The sequence below is a fragment of the Hermetia illucens genome, chromosome 5 (genome assembly GCF_905115235.1).
Source record: "Hermetia illucens chromosome 5, iHerIll2.2.curated.20191125, whole genome shotgun sequence".
Taxonomy (NCBI): domain Eukaryota; kingdom Metazoa; phylum Arthropoda; class Insecta; order Diptera; family Stratiomyidae; genus Hermetia; species Hermetia illucens.
In genome coordinates, this window is record NC_051853.1 from 106686833 (window position 1) to 106709194 (window position 22362).

Below are 22362 nucleotides of genomic sequence, written 5' to 3' on the forward strand. Positions count from 1 at the left end.
GAGAACTAATAAAATCAATCAATTTATTTCCCACGAAATCAAAACAACAATTCTACAAACACTCGTTTACTTACCAAGAAATGAAAACAATTTGCAAAATTTGATTTGATTTGATGTGGTAGTAAGTCTTTTAGAGGGAGTGCTTGAAGACAGGGCTTTGAATGAAGTGACAGGCAACAGGATAAAAATTTATCTACTCTGCAAATATTCACAGACATCAAGCAATCAGCGCTTCTAGAAAGAAAAGATGGGTTTGAGGAATTAAAAACCATATTCCTGAAAAGGTGAGGGTTTCAGAATTCTGAAAACATTATGAAATCGTTAATTTCCAGCATCTTCAGTTATATATGTATCTACGAATTAATAGCTTAGTCCACTTTCTTGTTGTATATATTTCATAGCAAACATTAATTTAAAGCAACTAGTTAAGAGAAAACGACAGTTATTCCTTGAATATGAAGTCTTCGAACATAGCTATGTAGGTTCTGAAGTAAGCATGTTAATATTTTTGATAAGTACACATGAATATAACATTATGTGCGCATGTAATAAGATAATGTCCTCAATACTTCTTTCTCATAATTCTGAAATATTCCGTTTTTCCTCTCCCTTTCCAGCTAGATATTCATGGAGAATTTATTTAAAGCAGACAAATAAGATGCTATACATAGATATGTATGTATGTACAAATCAAAAGCGCCCGCGGCAGCTCTTTAGTTAGAAAGTATCTTTCAAATGAAATCGAGATAACGTAGATACATAATGCTTACCACTCCCTTATATGAAAGTGAATAAAGATCTCATTGTGCTAATATGCCAGGATAATGTGCAAAGTACGGGAGCGTATGGTGAATAAAAAACTCCAAATCAAATGAGCTTATTTCTATATATTTCGCCATGAATCATTCTATCGGAAAATGAATTGAAAAGTCCTCCAGAATAGGCGTCTTATAGTTAATCCTCAATTCACCTTCCAAATGTTAGGAAGCGTAATCGTATTTGACTCCATTGTGTATATTGATCCTTTACTCTCCTACATTTGAACTCGGAACGAAGCGAAAGTCGGCAAGATTTCATTCATACAGTTTGCTATCTCTCACGACGATATTGGTAGAATAAAAAATGAGCATTCTTCCTCATTTATGGGGTCCTATGAAAGCTTAATTATGTATATGTTCATACGTATATCGCTTTGCTCGCGGTATGTACACTTGACACTTCTTTGTTCAGTTGTTGGACAAGGAACAAACAGAAACCCCCACGACTTTCCAAGAAGGGAGCACATTCACTTTACATTTCTATATCCTGCTTGCTTTTCGAATGAATTGATGTTGATATTTATTCTCAGGCAATTTGATGAAAAGTGGGTACATATATCATCGAATTCCTAGTGAAAACATTAAAAAATAAAAACAATGAACAATGTTTTTTCACTGTCATGATATTCACTCAGTAAATATCTGTATTTCCGGATCAACTGGTTCCCGTCCTCAATAGAAGGCGGGCTCGGGAGACATCAATATTCCATCAATATGTATCTATATATAGGAGCCCTCACACACAATATCGTGTCAGTTGATGAGGCTCACCATTATATCAGCTGATCGTACAATTCACTTCTTTAACACATGCGTACCACAGCCAAGTAGATTAATATTAATTGGACACTGTCAACAAAAATAAAAAAGCAAATAAAGGAAAAATTCTTTTATTTTCAGAGTGAACCAAGGACGGGCTTGGGGACAGGATGTCCGCCAAGAAAACAAAATTGATTCTCCCAGAAGAGATCTCGTCGGAGGAAGAGGGAGCAACGGGCCCTACAATCAAGATGGACGCAGATTCGAGCCTGCTCATCAGGATTACGGAGAAGGCCGACATGGCCCAGCAGTTGGAGTGCCAGTTGGCGCTCATCAAGGAGCTACAGCAGCAGATGGCTGAGATGAAAGCAGCCAACATGGCCGGGAGGCAGGCGGTCCATCAGCAACAAGAGCAACAACAGCAGCTAATCAAACAACAGCGGCAACAACAGCAGGAGCAGAGGAAGCAGCAGCAGCAACGACAGCAGCAGCAAAGCGAAGAATGTGACGGCATATGCCCGGAGGTCATCATCGAGGAGGAGGAAGGAGACCCCTTCAACTTCGTCGTCCGAAAAAAAAGGCATCGAATAGGACTAAGGTTAGTGCTATCACTGTAAGTGCCACACCACCACCAACCCCAAAATCCTCTCCCCAAGCAGCCACCCCTAAGAAACCTAGAATTCCCCCGATAACTGGGTACAGAATAAATGTACCGCAGTTTTTACGCTGCTGATTGTATAAATGAGAGAAATCTCAATGAAAGTCATCTCTCCCACAGGGACTCGAAAACGGTAATGAAGAGGAAGTATGCGCAAGCAACAGCCTGATTTGTGACTGTTGTCGTGTAAGCTATTTCTAAGGATGATCAAGTGTCAGAGGGACAATTTACTAAACCATGGCTATTGAAAAAGTTGCACTAGCTAGGGCGGTAGCCAGATTTCAATATCCAAACTTTTCGCAGTGGGCTCCGCCATTTAGAGTGCATTCCTGCAACAAGGGACTCCAGATCTAAGTAGAGAATTGGTGAGTTCTGGCAGTTGGCCAAAGTTCATTACCGAGCTGACCGGGGCAGAACATATCGCAAATAGGATACCCGGCACTGAGATCCACAGACGTAACCGGGTTTACTTTGGTGTTTTAACTAGACAAAGAAGTCATTGCTACTCGTTACTCCACGAAAAACATAAATGCTGCACACACTTGCAGCTTCTTCATTTCTACTGGCAATAAGATTGACAATGTTGCAGAACTGCCCTTATAACTTCCTAGTATAAAAGCCACAGGCATTGGATCAGCTAAGCAGGCAAGAGTAGTAAAACCGAGAACTGGAAAGCGGCAGGAAAATTAGACGACTTCAGAAGGGCAACTACTAATAAAAACAGGTTAAACTTCAGAAACTCTTAGCGTGAATATAAGAGACTTGTCAAAAATTCGAAATGAAACTTCTTCAAAATTTCCAGTGTGAAAATATGAACAAGAGATTTGAAGGTTGTGTAAAACCCCACAAATTCTAGAATTGAGTCAATGCTGATCCTTTGATGCTTTCGAATCAAGTTCTCTAAGATGGGCTGGAATATTGTAAAAGCTGTGATTATCAGTGAAAAAGTAAGAACCCACATAATAAAAAAGCTGAAAGATATTTTCTTTTCCAGTTTTTTTTTTTTAGGACTGAACGATTTTATGTCTACATCCCCTTGGGGTTGGCCCGAACAAACTGGAGAGCAATTTACTCCCTGTTCTCTCTCTGATAACTTAGGTGCTAAGAACGAAAAATAGGCTGCGCTGCTGAGATAGTAAGCAAGTGTGATTCATCCACTGCCATTTTCGTATTCTAATTAATGCAATTAGCGAGTCCTGGTGCGTACGCCGACTCAGCTCATCCTTCGTGATTTCCCCAGTTCAGAGTACACCGATGATACGGTGAAGAATTTACAAAGGTTTGGAATCTTTGAGTAAGAGTGGTGGTCACTTTCTATGTGCTGATCCCTCATAATAGCATAGAGAAACCAGTGATGTGAAACCACCTCACCTTGGTGTTGGTGTTGGGGTGTCTGCATTTATCGACTTAAAACAAACGAGCTAAGTCGGATTTAGTGCTATTAATGCAGCTGGTGGCATCAAAATTGGTGCCACCGTGTGCAAAAACAACAAAGATAAAGAAATTGATGGAGACCCCCAATGTTTTGCCGGTTAATACAGATAGGAAGAGTACGATGAACTGTCAGACTATCGGCTTTGTTGGTGTTTATTTTCAGTCCGACTCTTTCTTCTTTATTAGACTGTGTAGTCAAGGTTTTTAGGGAAGATGTCATAGTTCATTGATGTCCACTTCAACCACTGGAGTTGATGCAAGCGAGCACTCCGGGGAATCTTGATATCGTTGTCGAGAGCCGTTTGCAATATCAGAATCCTATTAATAATCATCGGCAAACGCAAAAAGTTATAACCTTTATCTGAGGCTTCGTAGCCGTTTACAAAGCACAATGAATTTTGAGAGTTGCAGTTTGCTAGTCCTTCCTAGTCTCTACCTAGCAGGTAATATTTTAAATGAATTGCAACTCCCAACACACAGGAACGTCACTACCTCAGTCACTACTATAAAACACGAGTGATGAACAGACAGGCTGACATTAATAAGGTTTTGTTGTAGACCCTATCAATTATCAAACCTGACTTGATCTACCGATCTACGACCTCAAGAATATTATATCTGGCCTACAGTTTGGATTCTGATTCGAATATTCGACTCGGTACGTTCTCAGTTTTCTCCATAGACTTAAGGTAGCATGAATTTTAGACTTGGTAAAAGCCTTCAAGTTCGTGTGGATAAACAGGTTTAACTTTAAATATAATTTATACCTGTTTAAAGTTGTCGTGGGCATGAGAACCAAACTCAAAAATAAACCAAATATGGAGGAGAAGATGAAAAGAAAATTACAGGGTAAGGCTTTGGAAACGGGATGGTTTTTGGGGCTGAACAGGCAGGCTCCACCATACGGTAATTGAGAAAAGGGGCAGAGAACTGGAGAAAGTTGATAGCCAAGGTAGGACGCCGACATTCCGACCCTGAAATGAATTTTCATGTTCAAGCTTAATAAATAAATGCTTAAACAACACGGAAAAGGCCTTTGAGGATGAAGTAGACATCAGTGCTAGAAGATAGGAAACTACCGTAGAGTTCGAAGACAAACCTTATCGGACTTTAGAAATTAGCGGTAAAAACGTTACGAAAAGCCCATGCATGCACGATGAAGATTTTCCATGGGAACACGTTCTAAGTGCCGAATACCAAAGTTGGCTTGAATGGTACAGCTATTCCAATATACGACCCACTTACCAGCCACGCGCAAACCCACTTATCAGTCAACAGCAAAGGCGAAGTTTGTAGTGACCGTTGGCAAAACAATGCCTCCTAGATATATATATAAACTGGTTCGATGTCCCTCAAATTCTGGGAATTAATAAAAATAAGTAGATTGCGATGACCTATCCCTGGTTTTCTTGGTATTTGTGTTCAATCCAACTCTACCTGCCTCCATCTCTAAATTGAGAGTTATTTGGCCAAAGTCTACGACCCAGAGAGAGAACAAGGATGTGTTATCAGCGTAGGTGTTTGAAGAAAGATAATAAGCTTTATTAAGGATAGGCAACCTCCGGCAAAGGTCTTCATGGGCTTCACCGATAACGTTTTGGTAGCAAAATACAACTCCGGCAGACTATTTTAGACTTCGCATTCCTTTAAGATTTGCATCTCGTGCCATTTTACGTCGTCATATATGTTTTGATAATAAATATGAGTTTGTTCTACAAAGCCTGGCGTCTTTATTTTACTTGTACGTGTTGATGGCAATGATCATTTCGTTTCTATTTGGAGGTCTGTTCTCCTTGTCTGCATGTTATGAGGTTACGAAGATGAAAGTTCAAAGGTTGAGGTTGAGAGTCGTGGCGAAGTATTTTTTTTACCTCTCCAACTCCTAATCGTCATGCACGTCATCTATTGAAAAGCTAGCAATACCTGTATGGGACGATGCACCCCAATTGTTACACATTCAAAAGATAACTACTAAATTTATTGTGTTCTGTTGTCGATCGATGGAAAACACAATTAATGGTACCATACGCAGGGCTTGCCGACGGTGGCCTATTGATCACATGTTCAAGCAAGGTGTTATCAGAATCTCTTTTGGTATGCACATCACTCATCGGGCGCGGAAAGAATTCATCCCTTCTGTATGCCTTTCCTGCACAAATGCAACGCTTCTTATGATAAACCGACCTTACCTTCCTTATTAAAGAGTCACATCATATTTCCCGATCGGGCGTATTTACAATAGTTGTAACATATCGTCGAAAATGGCAATGGCCCAGCAGTTTGGCCCAGTATGGGTTTAGGGGGGTGAATTTCATCGTATATGTGGCGGTGGTGGTAACCCTCCCATGGTATGGGGTGGGTAGATATCAGTGGCTGCCCCGAAGAGCCCAATTGGTAGCATACTGCACCATTTTGATGCCTCTTAAGACCAAAACCGCTCTGGAAAAAGCAAGGGGAACAGAATCCAGGCAGATCAAATGTTCAGAGCCAGCCGTAACAACTAGAGATTTCATTGAGGCCTCAAAGATTTATTTATTTAGCGTTTACAGCCTAGCTCTAGCTAGAGCTGGGCAATCCCAAAGGAAGTACCTGAGGTTTATTTACTTCTGTCTCTAGCTTCGACAAGAATTGTAGGGGTTTTTGGCATGGTCCTCTAAAAGCCATTGCCCCCGCATTTGCACGCGTTACGCCTAGAAGCTTTCGCGATCGTGTCTTGCTATAAGCATAAAAAACCCTCAATGTGGTGAGATCGATTCACTATCCTGTAAGCTCTTTCGAACACAATTAACATTGGAACAAAAAAATATGGCTCAAATGACTGGTCGCGGTGGCTGGTAATGTTCAGCTAACGTTATGAATGCAAATAATTTAACAAAGATTAAAACAAGTCGGAATACCGGAAGCTCGCGCTTCGGGAATAAAGGTTTTGAATTCATCTTATGTAAGAAACTTCAACGCACATTTTTCTATCCGTATATCCGATGAAGCATCATCCTGCCGAGACAAAGAGGGAAATCTGGGTTGAGTATGTTGATGAACTGCTCAACAACTAAATTACCGGCGAGTTAGAGGTCCAACTGAAGACGATGGACAAATGCTGTCACCACCAAGCATAGAAGAAACAATCCGTGCAATCCATCGGCTTAAAAACCATAAGTCGCCAGGAGCCGATGGAATTACAGCCGAATTGGTTAAATATGGAAACTACCAAGTACACCAAGCAGTTCATCAACTGATGCTCAAGGTGTGGGCCAGCGAAGCAATGCCTTACAACTGGTAACAAAGCTCACGGCCATAAGAGAATTCGGTATTTCGGCGAAATTGATAAGAGTGACTAGGCTGATGCTGACCAATGTGCAAGGGGAAGCCCTATCATGAATCCTTTTTAACCTGGCCCTAGAGAAACTGATTCGCGATGCAGATGTAACGACGATATTGACATTATGGGTAGAACAGCCCGAGATGTAGAGTCTACCTTCGTCCAGATCAAGCAGGCGGCGCGAGACCTCGGGCTGCACATTAATGAAGGCAAGACGAAGTACATGGTGGCAACGTCAGCGCCAAAAACCAAAGAACGAGCAACATCGAATCGCACTGGTCAAACAACAACAATAAGGATAGGAGACTACAACTTTGAGACCGATCACAACCGAGAACAGCTATGACGATGAAATCCGCGTATGGTTGTTGGCTCCAAACAGAGCCTATTTTAGCTTACAAAAACTGCTCCGTGCGAAACCTCTCAATATAGGGTCAAAGCTCTTACTGTAGAAAACTATGATCTTGCCAGTCCTTATTCCTCGGAGATCTGGGGTCTTAGCAAAAAATTGCGAACTCTTGGCCGCGTTCGAAAGAAGAATTCTCCGAAGAATTTTTGGTTCCATACATGAGGATGCACCATTCGGTAGCCTACATTAGAACGCAATCTATGACTGATAGCATGACCTTCTGGTTGTGGATAAAATCGTGCTCAATAGGTTGCAATCTTGCCCGGAAAGTCTATAAGGGCAATATTTATGGTAGAAAAAGAAGACGAGGCAGACCCTGCCTGAAATGGAGCGATGGCGTAGGTCAGGACCACAGACAGCTTTTAGGGATATCGAATTGGTGGTCTGGAGTGTCTGGAGTTCCGTGCTAAGGCAGGCTTTGAACTGAATACCGGTCGGGGCGCCGTTGATAATGATGAATATACCAGCTACAGAGGCAGTCAGCAACGTCGGTCCAAAAGGATTTGAAGTGTTCCTTGTATTCGTGTTTTAAAAGCACTTCCGGATACCGATACATTTTTTGAAAAATGTTTATAAAGTCCTTGGTAATTCATTTTATTGAACAAATTGATGTTTTGGGAATTCTCACTGCTGAACGGAAGGTTCTGTGTATAAGCGAAGTAACTAAGTATGGCCCAGAAAATAGTCTTATCTCCCCAGAAATAATGAGCCGCCTTTCAGGTTATATCAAAATCACAGGTTGTCAATGGCAGCACAAACGATAGCATTCTGATACCAATCGCCTTGTTTAGGTAGATCAATCCACATACCTTTTGCAGTAGGAAATTAAATTTACTGAATCCGGATTTTATTATTACGTTGTCATAGTCTCATAGAGAGACTGTGCTGCTCATATAATCAAGACGTCTCGTGTATTGTTGAGTTTGGTTCTCAGCTGCTTCTGAAGGTATAGTAGAGTATTCCCTGCTGTGTCACATTTTGCCTAGCTTTGTTATTTTGTGCCGTTAACACTATTTTGAAAGGGCACTGATGAAACCATGGAAGTTATTAATGTCGTTTATACAACTCTAAAAACTCTTACGCAGTGGTGAACCAATTAAAATTAAATATACAGATATATGTAAGTATATAAGGATATAAGTAAATGGAGGTGTTGAAGGGAGTTAGGTAAGCAAAATGGAAATAAACTGAAATTAATTTCCCATCCGCTCGTCAACGAACAAAAAGTGCCAAAGGATGCGAATGTCGAGATGCCACGGACACTATATGTTCCATTCTATCATATGCTATGTAGGTGCTCAAAACATTACGTTAGTAGGTAATGTAATATCATATCACTTCTTAGAAAGTTATATCACAAAAATCACCTTTCATTACCTTAACAGTACATTGGTCTTACATCATCAATATTAAATATTCGAGAGCCCATTGTACCAAGTATTACTTATTACAATAATAATGTGGCATGCATTTATTACATTCAAAACGTAAAAGATACGACAGCGTCAAATAAGTATCATTGAAGTAGGAATGAACCTTCCATGCAAGAAGAGAAAAAAACAAAACAAAACATAATAGGCAATGAATGCAATATTTTCACATGCACAGAAGAGGGAATGGTGATTTTTGCGAACGAGCGTTACTTTACTTAGATGTTATCTTTGCTTGGCATTATTAAAGTTTGCCCATCACAGACAATATCAAAATCACCTTTTCACATCAAAGCTGACCGAGGGAATAGATTGGCAACTGATAGTCGATATCTGCACTTGATAGTCGCCTCGGCTCTACTAGGACCTATAACTTAGACCAACGCCATACAGCAGCCGACATTTATTCTAATAGCATTACTTAACAATACAATCCATAACTACAAGCCAACAACCTGTATCCCTATATGCCCATGCACTCGAAATCATTCTCTAGCCCAAAGCCAGCCCGAACTTAGTCCAAAAGACAGCTCGAAGCTAACCTTAAACAAGCCCAAAGCCAACCCGAAAACAGTTCCAAAAATTGGTAATGGGATGATGCTAAGGGATGATGGGAATGATGCTTGGTAATACGGCGATAGTTGATAATGCGGTGATGCTTCGTGATACTTGTGTGCTCGGTGATGGTAATGTAATATTATACTTTAAAGTGAAAGAAAACCAGTTCATTTTGAAGACTAATTATTAAGAGGATCAGCAGCGCTTTTAGAGCCACATCAGATAAGGCAGTACTGGTGGTGGTAAGCATTACTCTAGTCGATATTTTCGCAAATGCTCTACCACTAACAAAACGCAAAACGCAAGGTCAAAATCGCATGATCGCTGACAATGCAAAAAATTCCTCGAAACGCGGGTGGGTATTTAACCATGCTATTAATATTAGGAAATCACGTGAGTGAAGAAACGAGGACCCCAACTATCAGTTCCTCATAGAACACACGAATAGTCCGGAATGCGATAGCACTTCTATAGGATACGATATACGCTCAGAGAGTATAATTAAGGAGATGATAAAATTGAAGGAGAGTTGGCATACAGTTGCCTCCAATTATAAAGATACAAAAGTAGTTACTGATCGCGGAGTCACACTTCAGAATTACGGTTGGAAAAGCCGGAGTCATTTGTAATTTGCAACACGCTTCCAAGTCCCGACCTTCACGTGGCTAAGCTGGAGTGGACGTGTCTTTCTACCCAAATCAAACAAATCAAATTGCTTTTGTGTAAGACCAATCTATGGAACCCCAATGTGGGTCACATACTCAACGAAAACTATGAAAAAAAACGAAGGCTATTTCATTATGAAAAAGTCAAATTAATCTGACGCTGGAAGTTTTAGGTATGAAAGGTCATCATGTTGTCATTGCTATATAGCTCGTAGACTATATACGTTGAATGTACTCGATAAACAATTCCAAGTGGTACTGACATTTTATTACAATAAGACGCGGAAGGAGCAAATTTGACCTACTATAACTTTGTTAATAATAATAGGATTTCGACTAAACTTTCTAGTGTGATGTTTCCTAATAAAGGTTGTTTTATTGCAAAATTTTATGGACTTAGAATGAACTTAGAGGGGGTTGCTGTAATTATATTATTAACTTTATTTGTGCAGTATCGTAACGGGGAGTATTTTGAGGTCCAAATACTGCATCCACGGACCACCATCATTTTTTTATATTTTTAAGTGCAGAAGTTTCTGAGAACGGATCCTTGAAATAATTAACCCCTTTTGGACCCCCGTACTTCTCCCTTTCCCAACCAATACCGAAATTAATGTCTGCTTTAGAAGATGGTAATCGAGATCTTTTATCTGATACCGCAGGTGACTATAGCTCGTGAATAAAACTCAAACTCAACCCTTAAACTTAACGTAGAATGATGTTACTGCATGCAAGGGGACTCACAAATCTCACCTTTTTATCAAATTTCGTAACAATAGGAGTAACTGTTTCTGAGGAAATGGGTCTGACAGACAGTCAGACGAACAGATAGACAGAGAGGCCAACAGTAAACCGATTTCAATAAAGTTTTGTTTTCAGCAAAACCTTAAAAATGGTCTGCAGGCAAGTTTGGGTAGTTTATAATTATTATTATAACCTGAGTCTAGACTCATATTCTTCACTTACTTAAGTGGGAACCAATCTAATTGAGACCCAGTCCTTAATGGACGAGCCAATGCAGGCCCCTTCTGGCAGCACTCCTGACCCCAGGTTCCAATCGGCGCCACCTGCTGAAGCTAAATTCTTGCCCATGGGTAAGCACGCGTCCACGGACAGCAAACAGCCTTCGGGCAAACCGCCTCCAGGAAAACCGCTTTCGAGAAAACCGCTTCCAGGCAAACCGCCTCCGGGCAAATCGCCTTCGGATAAATCACAATCCAAGGGCTGTGCCAAGATTAAAGGGAAAGGACCGTTAGGGCACCTGCGGCTAAGGGGAAACCAAAGCGGCAGCGGTCACAAGAGGCAGCCGGCAACGGCTAGGTCTTCATTTGCAGCCAAGGCTATCGAAGCCAACGGATGGGTCTTATATGACGACTCTAATCCATTCGATTACGTTACTGAGCAGTGCGAACAGCATACGAGGAAACTCCTGCATCATCACAAGGCGTTAAGCTTTGCTTCGAGTCGGTAGTAAAACGTTATGGCTAAACTTTGCCAATGAAGACACGAACGAGTGGCCCCAGTGCTCCTCTCTCAACGATGTGTGGAAGGGTGCGCACCTAACCCTGAAACGGGTCTCTGAGTTGATATCGTTCAAAAAGTGCTTCCTCTGGCTTCCAGAAGAAGAACGGAATGGTGTCGTGGTTCTGGAACAACTTGGTGTGCAGAACAACCTCAACACTTCCACCCGGATGCTGTTAGGTAGCAAAAAAGGAGACAGAGCCGATAGACCGGGAACATTCTGACTATCGGCGTTCCCGAACCCGATGTTAAGAAGGTTCGGGAAAATGGGACTACCGGCTCTACTTCGGGCTAGGGACGTTACAAGTGTCGGCTCCTAAAACCAATGAAGTGGACTTGCAGCCCCGGCATCTTCATCTGAAGTCTAGATAATGTGCCACATTCCCCAAAAAAATTCCAGCATTGTAAAGCGGCGACTGCACTTATCAGTCCTCGGACCAATAACTGCAGGACATATATATACCTCATACAATAACCGTGGGTTGTTTGTGGAGTAGTCAGTCAACTTCCAACATGCTGACCTGTTGTACGCCAATGCAAGTGATCGACCTCGTTTCTGCATGGTAGTCTCTTTCACATCGGCTAAACTAACCATAAAAAGTCAACAGGGAGATAAAGGGACACTATGGAGAGAGAGACACAGTGGAACATTGATTAAAGCTATCCAATGTGCCAAAAGTAGAGGCATGGGGGTAATAACAGGATGTGATGTCAACGCTCACCACATATGCTGGGGAAGTTCCAACATCAATGCAAGAGGATCGAAACTACTGGACTATCTAGTAGCAACTGATTTGCAGATCCTTAATTTGAGTAATGAAGCCACTTTCTTTAACGTGGTCAGGCGAAAAGTCATCGACATCATGATGGCAACCCCTAACATCGCGGCTCTGGTCGGAGAGTGGAAAGTGTCAAACCATATCACACTCTCGGATCACAGACGCATGATTATGTAATGGGCATGGATCCACCTCCACCCACTTCATTTCAGAATCCGCAGAAGGCAGATTGGGTGACATATAAAATAGAATTGAGCACCCGAGTCATGAGAATTGAGAGAGAATTGAGAAGACAACCCAGATGATGACAAATAGCATAAGAGAAGCTTTCGAAGAAAACTGTCCACTCAAGATGCCAAAGGTGCCATGGTGGAACTCGAATTTGGCAAAACAGAGGAAAACGACAAGCATGCTCCTCAATCGTGCTCTGAAGTGTGATTCAGGCACTAGCTAGAATCGCTATAAAGAGGCACAAAAGGGTCTGAAGAAGAGCATAAGATCGACTAAACGATCATAATTTAGACGCTTTTCCGAAGAGACTAACTCTTTTGAGACAGCCTCAAAGCTAACGCGGATTCTGGTTAAAGAACGTAGCTAGAAACTGGGTTATTTATGTTTACAGGACAGGAAATACACAGAAAGCGATGAAGAACCGGCAAACCATTCTGTTGGCTGACAACAACCGTGCGCGGATTTCATCATCGTAGCTGTTATCGGTTGTGATTTTCGACCCTAGATAGGAGAAATTGTCAACGATCTCAAGGTTGTATTCTCCTATCCTTATTCTTCTTCGTGTTTGACCAGTGCGGTTTGATGTTGTTGGTTGATTCGTCTTCGGTGCTGACGTTGCCACCATATATTTTGTCTTGCCTTCATTGCCTTCATGTGCAGCCCAAGATCTCGCGCCGCCTGTTCGATCTGGATGAAGGCAGTTTGTACGTCTCGGGTGGTTCTTCCCATGATGTCGATATCGTCAGCATAGGCCAGTAGTTGGGTGGACTTGAAGAGGATCGCACCTCTTGCATTTTTCTCAGCATCGCGGATCACTTTCTCAAGGGCCAGGCTAAAGAGGACGCATGATAGGGCATCCCCTTGTCGTAGACCGTTGTTGATGTCGAATGGTCTTGAGAGTGATCCTGCTACTTTTATCTAGCCTCGCACATTGGTCAGGGTCAGCCTAGTCAGTCTTAATAATTTGATCGGGATACCGAATGCTCTCATGGCCGTGTACAGTTTTACCCTGGCTATGCTATCATAGGCGGCTTTAAAGTCGATGAACAGATGGTGCAACTGTTCTTCATATTCCAACAGTTTTTCCATCGCTTGCCGCAGAGAGAAAATCTGATCTATCGCTGATTTGCCTGGAGTGAAGCCTCTATAGTATGGGCCAATGATGTTCTGGGCGTATGGGGCTATCCGGCCGAGCAAGATAACGGAGAATATCTTATAAATGGTACTCAGCAACGTGATACCTCTATAATTGCTGCGCTGCGTGATATCTTCCTTTTTATGTATGAGACAGATAATGCCTCGTTGCCAATCGTCAGGCATTGATTCTCTGTCCCATACCTTGAGCACAAGTTGATAAACCATTTGGTGTAACTGGTCGCCTCCATATTTAACCAATTCGGCTGTAATTCCATCGGCTCCTTGCGACTTATGATTTTTTAGCCGATGAATTGCACAGACTGTTTCTTCTATGCTTGGTGGTGGCAGTATTTGTCCGTCGTCTTCTGTTGGCGGGACCTCCAACTCGCCGATGTTCTGGTTGTTCAGTAGCTCATCAAAGTACTCAACCCATCGCTCTAATATGCCCATTCTGTCGGAAATCAGATTTCCCTTTTTGTCTCGGTAGGATGAGCATCGAGGTGTATAAGGCTTCATCCTGCTGACTTGTTGATAAAACTTCCGCGCCTGGTGCGGTTGCTCCCTGTATTTTTCTAGTTCACAGACTTGTTGGTTCTCCCAGGCTTCCTTTTTCTACCTGTGAAGTCGCTTCTCCGCTCGACGGAGTTCGTGATAAGTTTCTGCGCGTGCCCGCGCTCTTTGAGAATGCAACATTACTCGGTATGCGGCATTCTTCCGTTCCGTTGCTAGCTTACATTCATCGTCAAACCAGCCTTTCCGATTTTTTTTGCGGCTGGGGCCAAGTATGTTTGTAGCCGTATCCATGATAACGTTCTTCAGGTGATTGTGAAGATCATTTGTGGATGCTTCATCTCCGGGTCCTCTTTTGACTGCGGTTATTGCGGCATCCATTTCCCTCTTATGGGTGTCACGGAGGGTTGTGTTGTGGATGGCTTCAGTGTTCACTCCCACCTGATTGTCAGAGGGGATTGTAGGTGGCGTCGTAATTCGAGCGCGGAGCACCATGCCAACGAGATAGTGATCCGAGTCTATATTGGCCCCCCTATATGTTCTGACATTCATCAAGGCTGAGAGGTGGCGGCGTTCGATCAACACGTGGTCAACTTGGTTGAAAGTGGTCCCGTCTGGAGAGGCCCATGAATGTTTGTGGGCCGCTTTCCGCGCAAACCAGGTACTTCCAACAACCATTTCGTGTGACACTGCTAATTGAATAATCCGCAGTCCGTTATCATTTGTTTTTTCGTGTAAGTTATGGGAGCCAACGTATCGCCTGAATACGGGCTCCTTCCCTACTTGGCTGTTAAAATCCCCAAGTATGATTTTAATATCATATCTGCGACAGGCTTCGAGGGTTCGTTCTACTGCCTCGTAGAAGGTATCCTTCTCCGATTCTGCAGTCTCCTCTGTAGGGGCGTGAACGTTAATGAGGCTTATATTTTTAAACTTGCCTCGCAACCGCAGAGTGCGTAGCCATTCGCTTATATTTTCAAAGCCGATAACAGCAGGTTTCATTTTTTGGCTGACTAAGAAACCTACTCCGGGCACATGGTTTACCGGATGACCGCTATAATATATGGTGTAGCGGCTCTTCTCCAGGAGACCGATCCCTGTCCATCGCATCTCTTATAACGCTGTTATATCAGCCCTATATTGGGACAGGGTATCGGCTAGCTACTCATCAGCTTTATATCTGTTGGACCAGTTGGTACAGTTTGTCCCGTTTTTAGACGCAGGAGACTCGCCGTCATCCTTCTCCGTCCGCAGCTTTTCGTTACGAAAGAGCTCCCAGCGGTCACCACGTGGAGGTGAAGATAGGGTTTGGTAGTAGAGCTGTTGGTGTTGGTTCAGCAGGCATTTGCCAGGTCTTATGCTCCATCGTGGGTACCAATCCACGTTTCGCCCTGGGACCTATACTACCTTTTGACCACCTTTTTTTCAGATTAGAAACTTAATAATCTTCACCGACGAGTCAGTCATGGAGGGCGGATCGGGCGCAGGGATGTTCTTGGGGAATTCGATTATAGAACTGAACCGACCCCTCGGAAAAATGACAACCATATTCCGGACGGAGATATATGCCATTTCATTGGCAGAAGAAGAATGTCTGTTCCGAAAGTCGGGTGGCATTATCAGACCTAAACAGCAACGACATATGAAGTCAGTTTGTGTGGGGTTGTCATCAGGTGCTGCTGAAACTTGGCCGACTTAACGAAACATTCCTGATGTGGATATCGGGGCACTCTAACATCGCTAGCAATGAGGAGGCTGACAGACTAGCTCGCCGAGGGTCTGGATCCACAATACTGGGACCAGTACCAGCCAATTGGAGAAATTTGAACTCTTGCCGGCAGGCGAAAATCCTTGTGAAAGAGCCTGGGGTCACTAGAAGTGGGCTTTTAACGGGGCACTGCCCCTTAGTCTATCATATGGAAAAGATTGGGGTGGTGGTTTCGGCTATGTGCAGCCATTGTGAGGAGGAGGAGGAGACGGCCTTGCACTTTTTGTGCAGCTGCCCGGCCTCCTCAGTTCTCAGACGAAGGCAAGGTTTTCTTCAATGAAGAATCTGCACACTCTATCCCCCTGGAGAATGTTCTCAGATTCGCTAAAGCCTGCGAACATTGTAGGCGGAAAGCCATTGAATGGGCGATTTATGGTGATAGTACAATGGGCTTAACAAGGGATTAAGTGCTCGGAGCTGCGCTCCCCCAATAAACTAAACTAACTAAATGTAATTTCGCAGTGTTTCTCCGATTAAATTATTTGAAATAATTGTGACTTACTTTTTTCTATTCGCTAGTGATATTTATTACGCTTACAAATACCGATATTTCGGGAACAACTTGTTCCCTTCATCAGTGCTAACAAGACTTGCGACGAAATGTGGAGTTACTATTATGATGCAGAATCCAAAAGGCATAGCATAGAGTGTAGAGAGAGTAAGTTCACCTGGCAGGAAAAGTCATGTTGAATGTGATCATTTCGAATAAATGCATACAATAAACAGCTAATGCCGCTCAGATATGTTTTTGAACAAAGTGAGGGTAGATATGAGAGAAACGTCGTCTTGGAGGAGAGAAGTCATGCAGTAACGAAGACGTTAGAAAATTTGCGTGAATTTGGCTCAAACAGCAAGTCAAATTACGTTAAAAGGAGATAAAGTTTTTCCCAACGAATCTGTCTCTTTTATTATTGAACAACCCTCGTACGAAGCAACCAACGATTTTACGATATCACAATTTGAAAGCGAAAAATTGCGGGTGAAACATGGAAATATGCCGACGAGCAAATATTAAATCTCTCGACAATACTTATGGGATTTTTTTGGGAAGAGTTGAAAACTACATAAACCTCAACATTAGACTACTGCACCAACAAAGCAAGAATATTAATTATAAATATTGGAAATGAACCAACCAACCAACCAGCGTCTATCAGATAACGATCTTTGACCAGCAACGTATGGTTCGTGTGCGATGCGTTTCCACATTTTATAGTGAGTACCTGCCACCTATGGAAGTTGCTAGGATGGAACTCATATCACAGACTTGCTCACATATTCTTAAACCAGATATTGTTGATGAGCGAAAGTATTCTGCCTCTATTGTATAAATGCTCTATGACATTGTCTACAAGCGTATTGTTCCGGTAGCGGGTATTACTGCATCTTGCCCGTTATGACAGTTTTTAATATGCATTAAGTGCTTTCGAAATATCTCACAGTTGCATTCACCTTCCAGACCCTGTTTTCCTTACTAAAAAGTATGTAATATTCACTATGTAGGCTCCTGTGTTCCATCCCCAACATTTTTTTGCAGACATAATGTTTGTACGCATAAATTTTCTCAAGAAGCACGAATTTGAATTATTGGTCCCAAAGGACTCAGAGAATAATGAAATCTTAAAAATTCCAACTTGAGTACAGATTCGAAACTTCTACAATGTGCTGCATTTTCTTCGAAAATCAGCAGAAACACACAACCGCAGCTTCAAAAACTTTATTTTGGAATGGGTTAAATTTATAGTATACAATATGCATTGAATAGGACAATGAGTTGAACGATATGTAATAACTTTGAACTGGCCATAGTGCATTTGTTATGAAATGCGCGAACAGAAAGTTCCATCTACGTATCTAGACAGCAACTTGTGCACGTTGACATAATAAATGATAATGTGAAAGTATATAACTGTTTGAAACATCAACTTACTCTGTAGTGTCCAACTGTTAACAAAGGGAGTTCAGATACGTTCTGACGATTTGATCTTGATTATGCTCTTGTGTTCACTCCTTTCAACCCCTCAATAATTCGAGTGAGACTTTTCCATGCAGCTAATATTCGAGAAATTCATATTTCTCCGAAAACACTTTTTTCTACTTAGTGGAAGCGGAATGACGCCCCAGGAGATGTTCCCAATGTGCTTTGAAATTTCATTCGCAAGGAAAAAGTACCAAAAATATATCTTCGCGTGAAACACTAATACGAAAAGCACACTTGCGATATCATCTCATAATTGCGGAATCCATTATGAAAATTCTCCGAAACAACTAGCAGGTATGACAGTGCCGAGTTTTCCCGTCGCTAATCTGCACATTTTCTCAGTCTCCTTTCGAAAGCCAGACATCTATTCCGGCATCCGTAATGTTTGCATACAAATATCTGGAAGTTAAAATTTTGCAGTCTGTAGTGCGGAAACCGGGAATTTTGTGCACATACCAAAGGGAATAAATATGCATGCACACCTTGGTTACTTTTAGTTATTCGATGCTGGGTCAAATGGTTCGTTCAAATGGGTTCACATATTTTCTACCGTGTCTTTTGCAGTTATCTAGGTCTATTGTGCTTCGCAGACCATCACAGCTATGGCTTTCTGGCACTTGAAACGATTCAGTAACACGCAAACTTCCTTTACAGTCACCTCTTTAATTGTCACTGGGTGCTAGGGAAGTTGTAAATGATTAGATTCAAAAGTCCATCACAGAGGCATTGGCTGGAGAAACACGATGAAATATTAAACTTGGGTAAGTACCTTTTGAAGAACTTATATAATTTGCTTCGAATCGTTATCAGCGCTTATCAGAATTATCCTTCACACCACGAACTGCACTACCACAACGAAAAGAACGGGATCCGCAATAGTTGTGTATCGGGCCGTCCGTGCAAATATTGTGTATACAACTTGGATATTCGCTCCACTCCTTCAAACACTTTGCTTTGCTTTACATAATAAATTCCAAGAAAATCGGCCACTTGCTCACAAGTGCCGTAAGATAACAACTCCAAACAGGAAAACAGAGAAGTTCCAGCTCACATTTAAGTAAGAATCCTGACAAGTAGGTTAAACTTTGAGATCACAGAAGTACGGAGTGATTGCTTTTACATTTTCCACCATTATGAACAAGGCCAACAACAATAGATGTTCGCGGATGCAATAATTTTCCAGGAATTCACGTGACGACCGTACGCCACCGCGGGACAATCCACGACACGACCCGAGTTGTAGTTCCATTCGTACTACGAGCCGACCAGCTTCAATGCACCATCGTTGCCGAAGTTTCCTTTTGCCAGGACGAGCCACACGGGATGTTCCATTCATTCGATTTCTGCGTATCCTTGGGACCTAATCTTCTACATTTGGATATACCCCTGAAGCTTAATTCGAGGCTTCTCCAATTTAACCGACTATGAGGGGTTGAGCTTTTGCATTGCGAAATATGTTGATAGTATTTTCTCTGACTCGGTGCAAGTGTACTCTCTTCCGAGTAAAAGGAATACGTATCCTTCTTATTTACAGAGGAAAAATAAGGACACCGGACAACTAACTTGCTGTTTGCGTAAATATTTACACCATAGCGAAAGTGCACCATCTCCGTGCTAACATAGCTTCGCTGGTGGACGATGCGAGCAATTCGAAGGTGAGGAAAAGCGTCTTATAGTTTGGCGCCAACGCCCGTTTATAGCGCAGGATCCTTGAATGGCATCGTAAAAGGGATTTCTCTTCCCGAATAAATGCTACGAACATTGCCAGATGGTTAACGTATTAAGAGATTTACTTTATTGGTTGAATATGTAGCAGAAGTTGGGAAGCATTGCGAATCGATTATCCTTTCAGAGAATTTCAGGCGTCTGATAATCCGTTTTTTAGGAAACCACGCTGAAATAAGTACGATGTTCGTCTGTCTGGCGGTTTTTAAATAGGCCTGCTTGCCAGACTGCACCTGTAATCTCGATGCTTGGTAAGGGTAGGGATGCTGCCAGCTTCTTGCATACAATAAATGTGATTATGGAATCGTCAGGAGCGGCGTTCTCGGGGACATGAAAGGAGGATAAACTTTTACTTCACCTAATATAACCACGTGGGGTATCGAATGAAAAAGCTCGATTAACACTTAGTACCCAACTAACTGCACTTTTACTTTCCGTGAAGAAATAGGAGAGACATTCGACAAAACGAATTGTTCCGTGATATTTCAGAGCATTTCCCCTGGCACAGCTGAGTAGATGCTAATGACCAGTGCTTAAATATTATATAGGTATGAGGAGTGAAAAAATAAAATGATTCTAGTAGTACCAGAGGAAGGATTTTCCTAAAACACACCTCAAAATCACGGTACAAACTTCCCAAAAATTGGATAGAACGTCGAATATTTTGAATAGAAATACTATTATCGCAAAAGCAATAGCAATCCCTGATCCAAATAACATCAGCTGTTCAAATAACAGACCTGGAAAATCCACTTGAATATCCCCTTAAGTTCATCCTAGGAGTATAATGTTGATAAAGTTAGTCCTAGCAAAACAAATACGTGACGTCAAGAGCCAGAAAAGGCGCATTTATATTTGCGCTCTGAAAGAAACCTGATGGTTTGGTGCCAGAAGCAGCGACATAGAACGCGAACGCAGTAAAAATGGCTAAAAACTTCTCTATTTTGGTAGCCCACACACTCAATACGGTGTTGGTATTGCCACCTCAAAAGGTTTCTGTGATGGCATTGAAGAAGTCGAACGATTTAATGACCAGCTGATAATCGCACTATTCACTTCTTTACCGCGTATTCACCACAGGCAGGTCGATCTGATGCCTATAAAGATGCCTTCTGGTAACTTCTCGATGAAAAGACCTGTAGCGTGTCAGCTGATGACTATATCATCATTGCTGGCGACCTTAATGGTCATGCTGGTGAAAAGGCAGACGGTAACAGGTGCCACGGGGAAATGGGGTGCGCAATGAGGGTGACGATCGTTTAACCGATTTTGCAGATACCCATGCCCTTGTATTTATGAATCTGGTCTAGGCCTACCTTAATAAGGAACTCCAGGCATCCCGGTTTTGCGCCGAGGTCCACCAATTCGATATCCCTAAAAGCTGTCTGGCGTCCTGGCCTACGCCGTCGCTCCATCTTAGACAGGGTCTCCCTCGTATTCTTTTTCTACCATAGATATTGGAATCGTCCATCCTCATGTCGAGGGGGAATAGTAAAACGCAAATCGACTCGTAAGACGCCAACATTTTGCTACCGTCGCTAATTGCAAAACCGTTCTCAATGAGACCATCGCACCTCAACATCGGCCGTTGATTGCCGCCCTGCGAATTAAGTCACCGATAAAACAGCCTGAGCAACGCACTGGCCCGCCGCGCATTAAATGGAGAGAAGGCTGAAGAAATGATCTCACGCGATTACCAACCATTACTAATGTGGAAGAATCGCAGAACCAAATGAAAAACACAATGCACAAAGCGGCCTCTGCAACCCTTGGGTTTATCAAGCCAGGTAAGCCGATGTTGAAACGAAGGACCGCGAAAAGAAACGATAAAACGTTCGCCAATTAGCAAAAGTATAAGAATGGCAACCGGGAAGCATAGTCCATTACGAAAATAGTTACGATAAACACTCGGGATGGCGAAGGAGATCTTTATCGACTTGTCAAAAGCCAAACCGAACTCACTCAGGATATCGAATACTTCTATTTCGTAAATGACAAGAGCGATACTTTGCTTACTGCCGTTGAGCCTCGACGGATAGATGGCGAGTATATTTCCAGCAGATTTCAAGAGAGGAATTTGTTCAACTTCGACTTCCACAATCATTGCCAACATTTGGGGCAGCCGAGAAAGGAATAAAACGAATGAAATCGAGCGCTGGGTTGAATTGCTCTACTACGATCCAAAAGTAAAGTTCGAAGTGCGTGGGTTTATCAAAACCGCTTTATGCCTCTGTTGGTGTTTAACAAGGATCGTCTTCTCACCATTCCTCTTTGTTCTTCTTATGGAATCCAGCGACCAGCGCCCAATACACTGCTCTATGCAGATTATGTATTCCTAGCGTTTAATAGCAAAAATTATCTCGTGCAACATGCCCAAAAATGGAATGATCGCCTCATGAAACACGGTCGCAGATGGAATCTGAATAAAACTGGGTTTTTGACGACTGATGTTCACGAAACAGGTACAATCCTTATCAGAGGCAATGACCAGCCTAGAACTGAACGATTTAAATATCTTGGCTCAATGTTATTAGCCAATGAAGAACTGCTTTATAAAATTTCTTCACGCATTAACGCAATCTGGATTAAGTGGCGTTCCACAACTGGTGTTCTTTGTGATCAACGTATCAATGAACGCCTAAAATCTACTTGTACTTGTC

The 22362-nt window shown here is 42.3% G+C and overlaps 2 protein-coding genes across 4 annotated transcripts in view; one reads left to right on the forward strand and one right to left on the reverse strand.

The window, feature by feature from the left end:
- LOC119656899 (acetylcholine receptor subunit alpha-like) overlaps positions 1-19203 on the reverse strand; it is a 234465-nt gene extending 215262 nt beyond the window's left edge. Inside the window, exons 1-2 of one of the 3 annotated variants that reach the window (XM_038063582.1) lie at positions 18747-19203; positions 17927-18656 (exon numbers count right to left, since the gene is read on the reverse strand). The gene's annotated coding sequence lies outside the window, so the exon portion shown is untranslated. Of the gene's footprint in view, positions 1-17926 lie in introns of all 3 variants that reach the window. The other 2 variants (XM_038063583.1, XM_038063581.1) reach the window with 2 other exon arrangements.
- LOC119658202 (ataxin-8-like) lies at positions 1877-2194 on the forward strand. The gene has a single exon (XM_038065469.1). It carries the CDS (start codon positions 1877-1879, stop codon positions 2192-2194), a length of 318 nt encoding a protein of 105 aa, XP_037921397.1.
- Positions 19204-22362: the final 3159 nt, after the last annotated feature.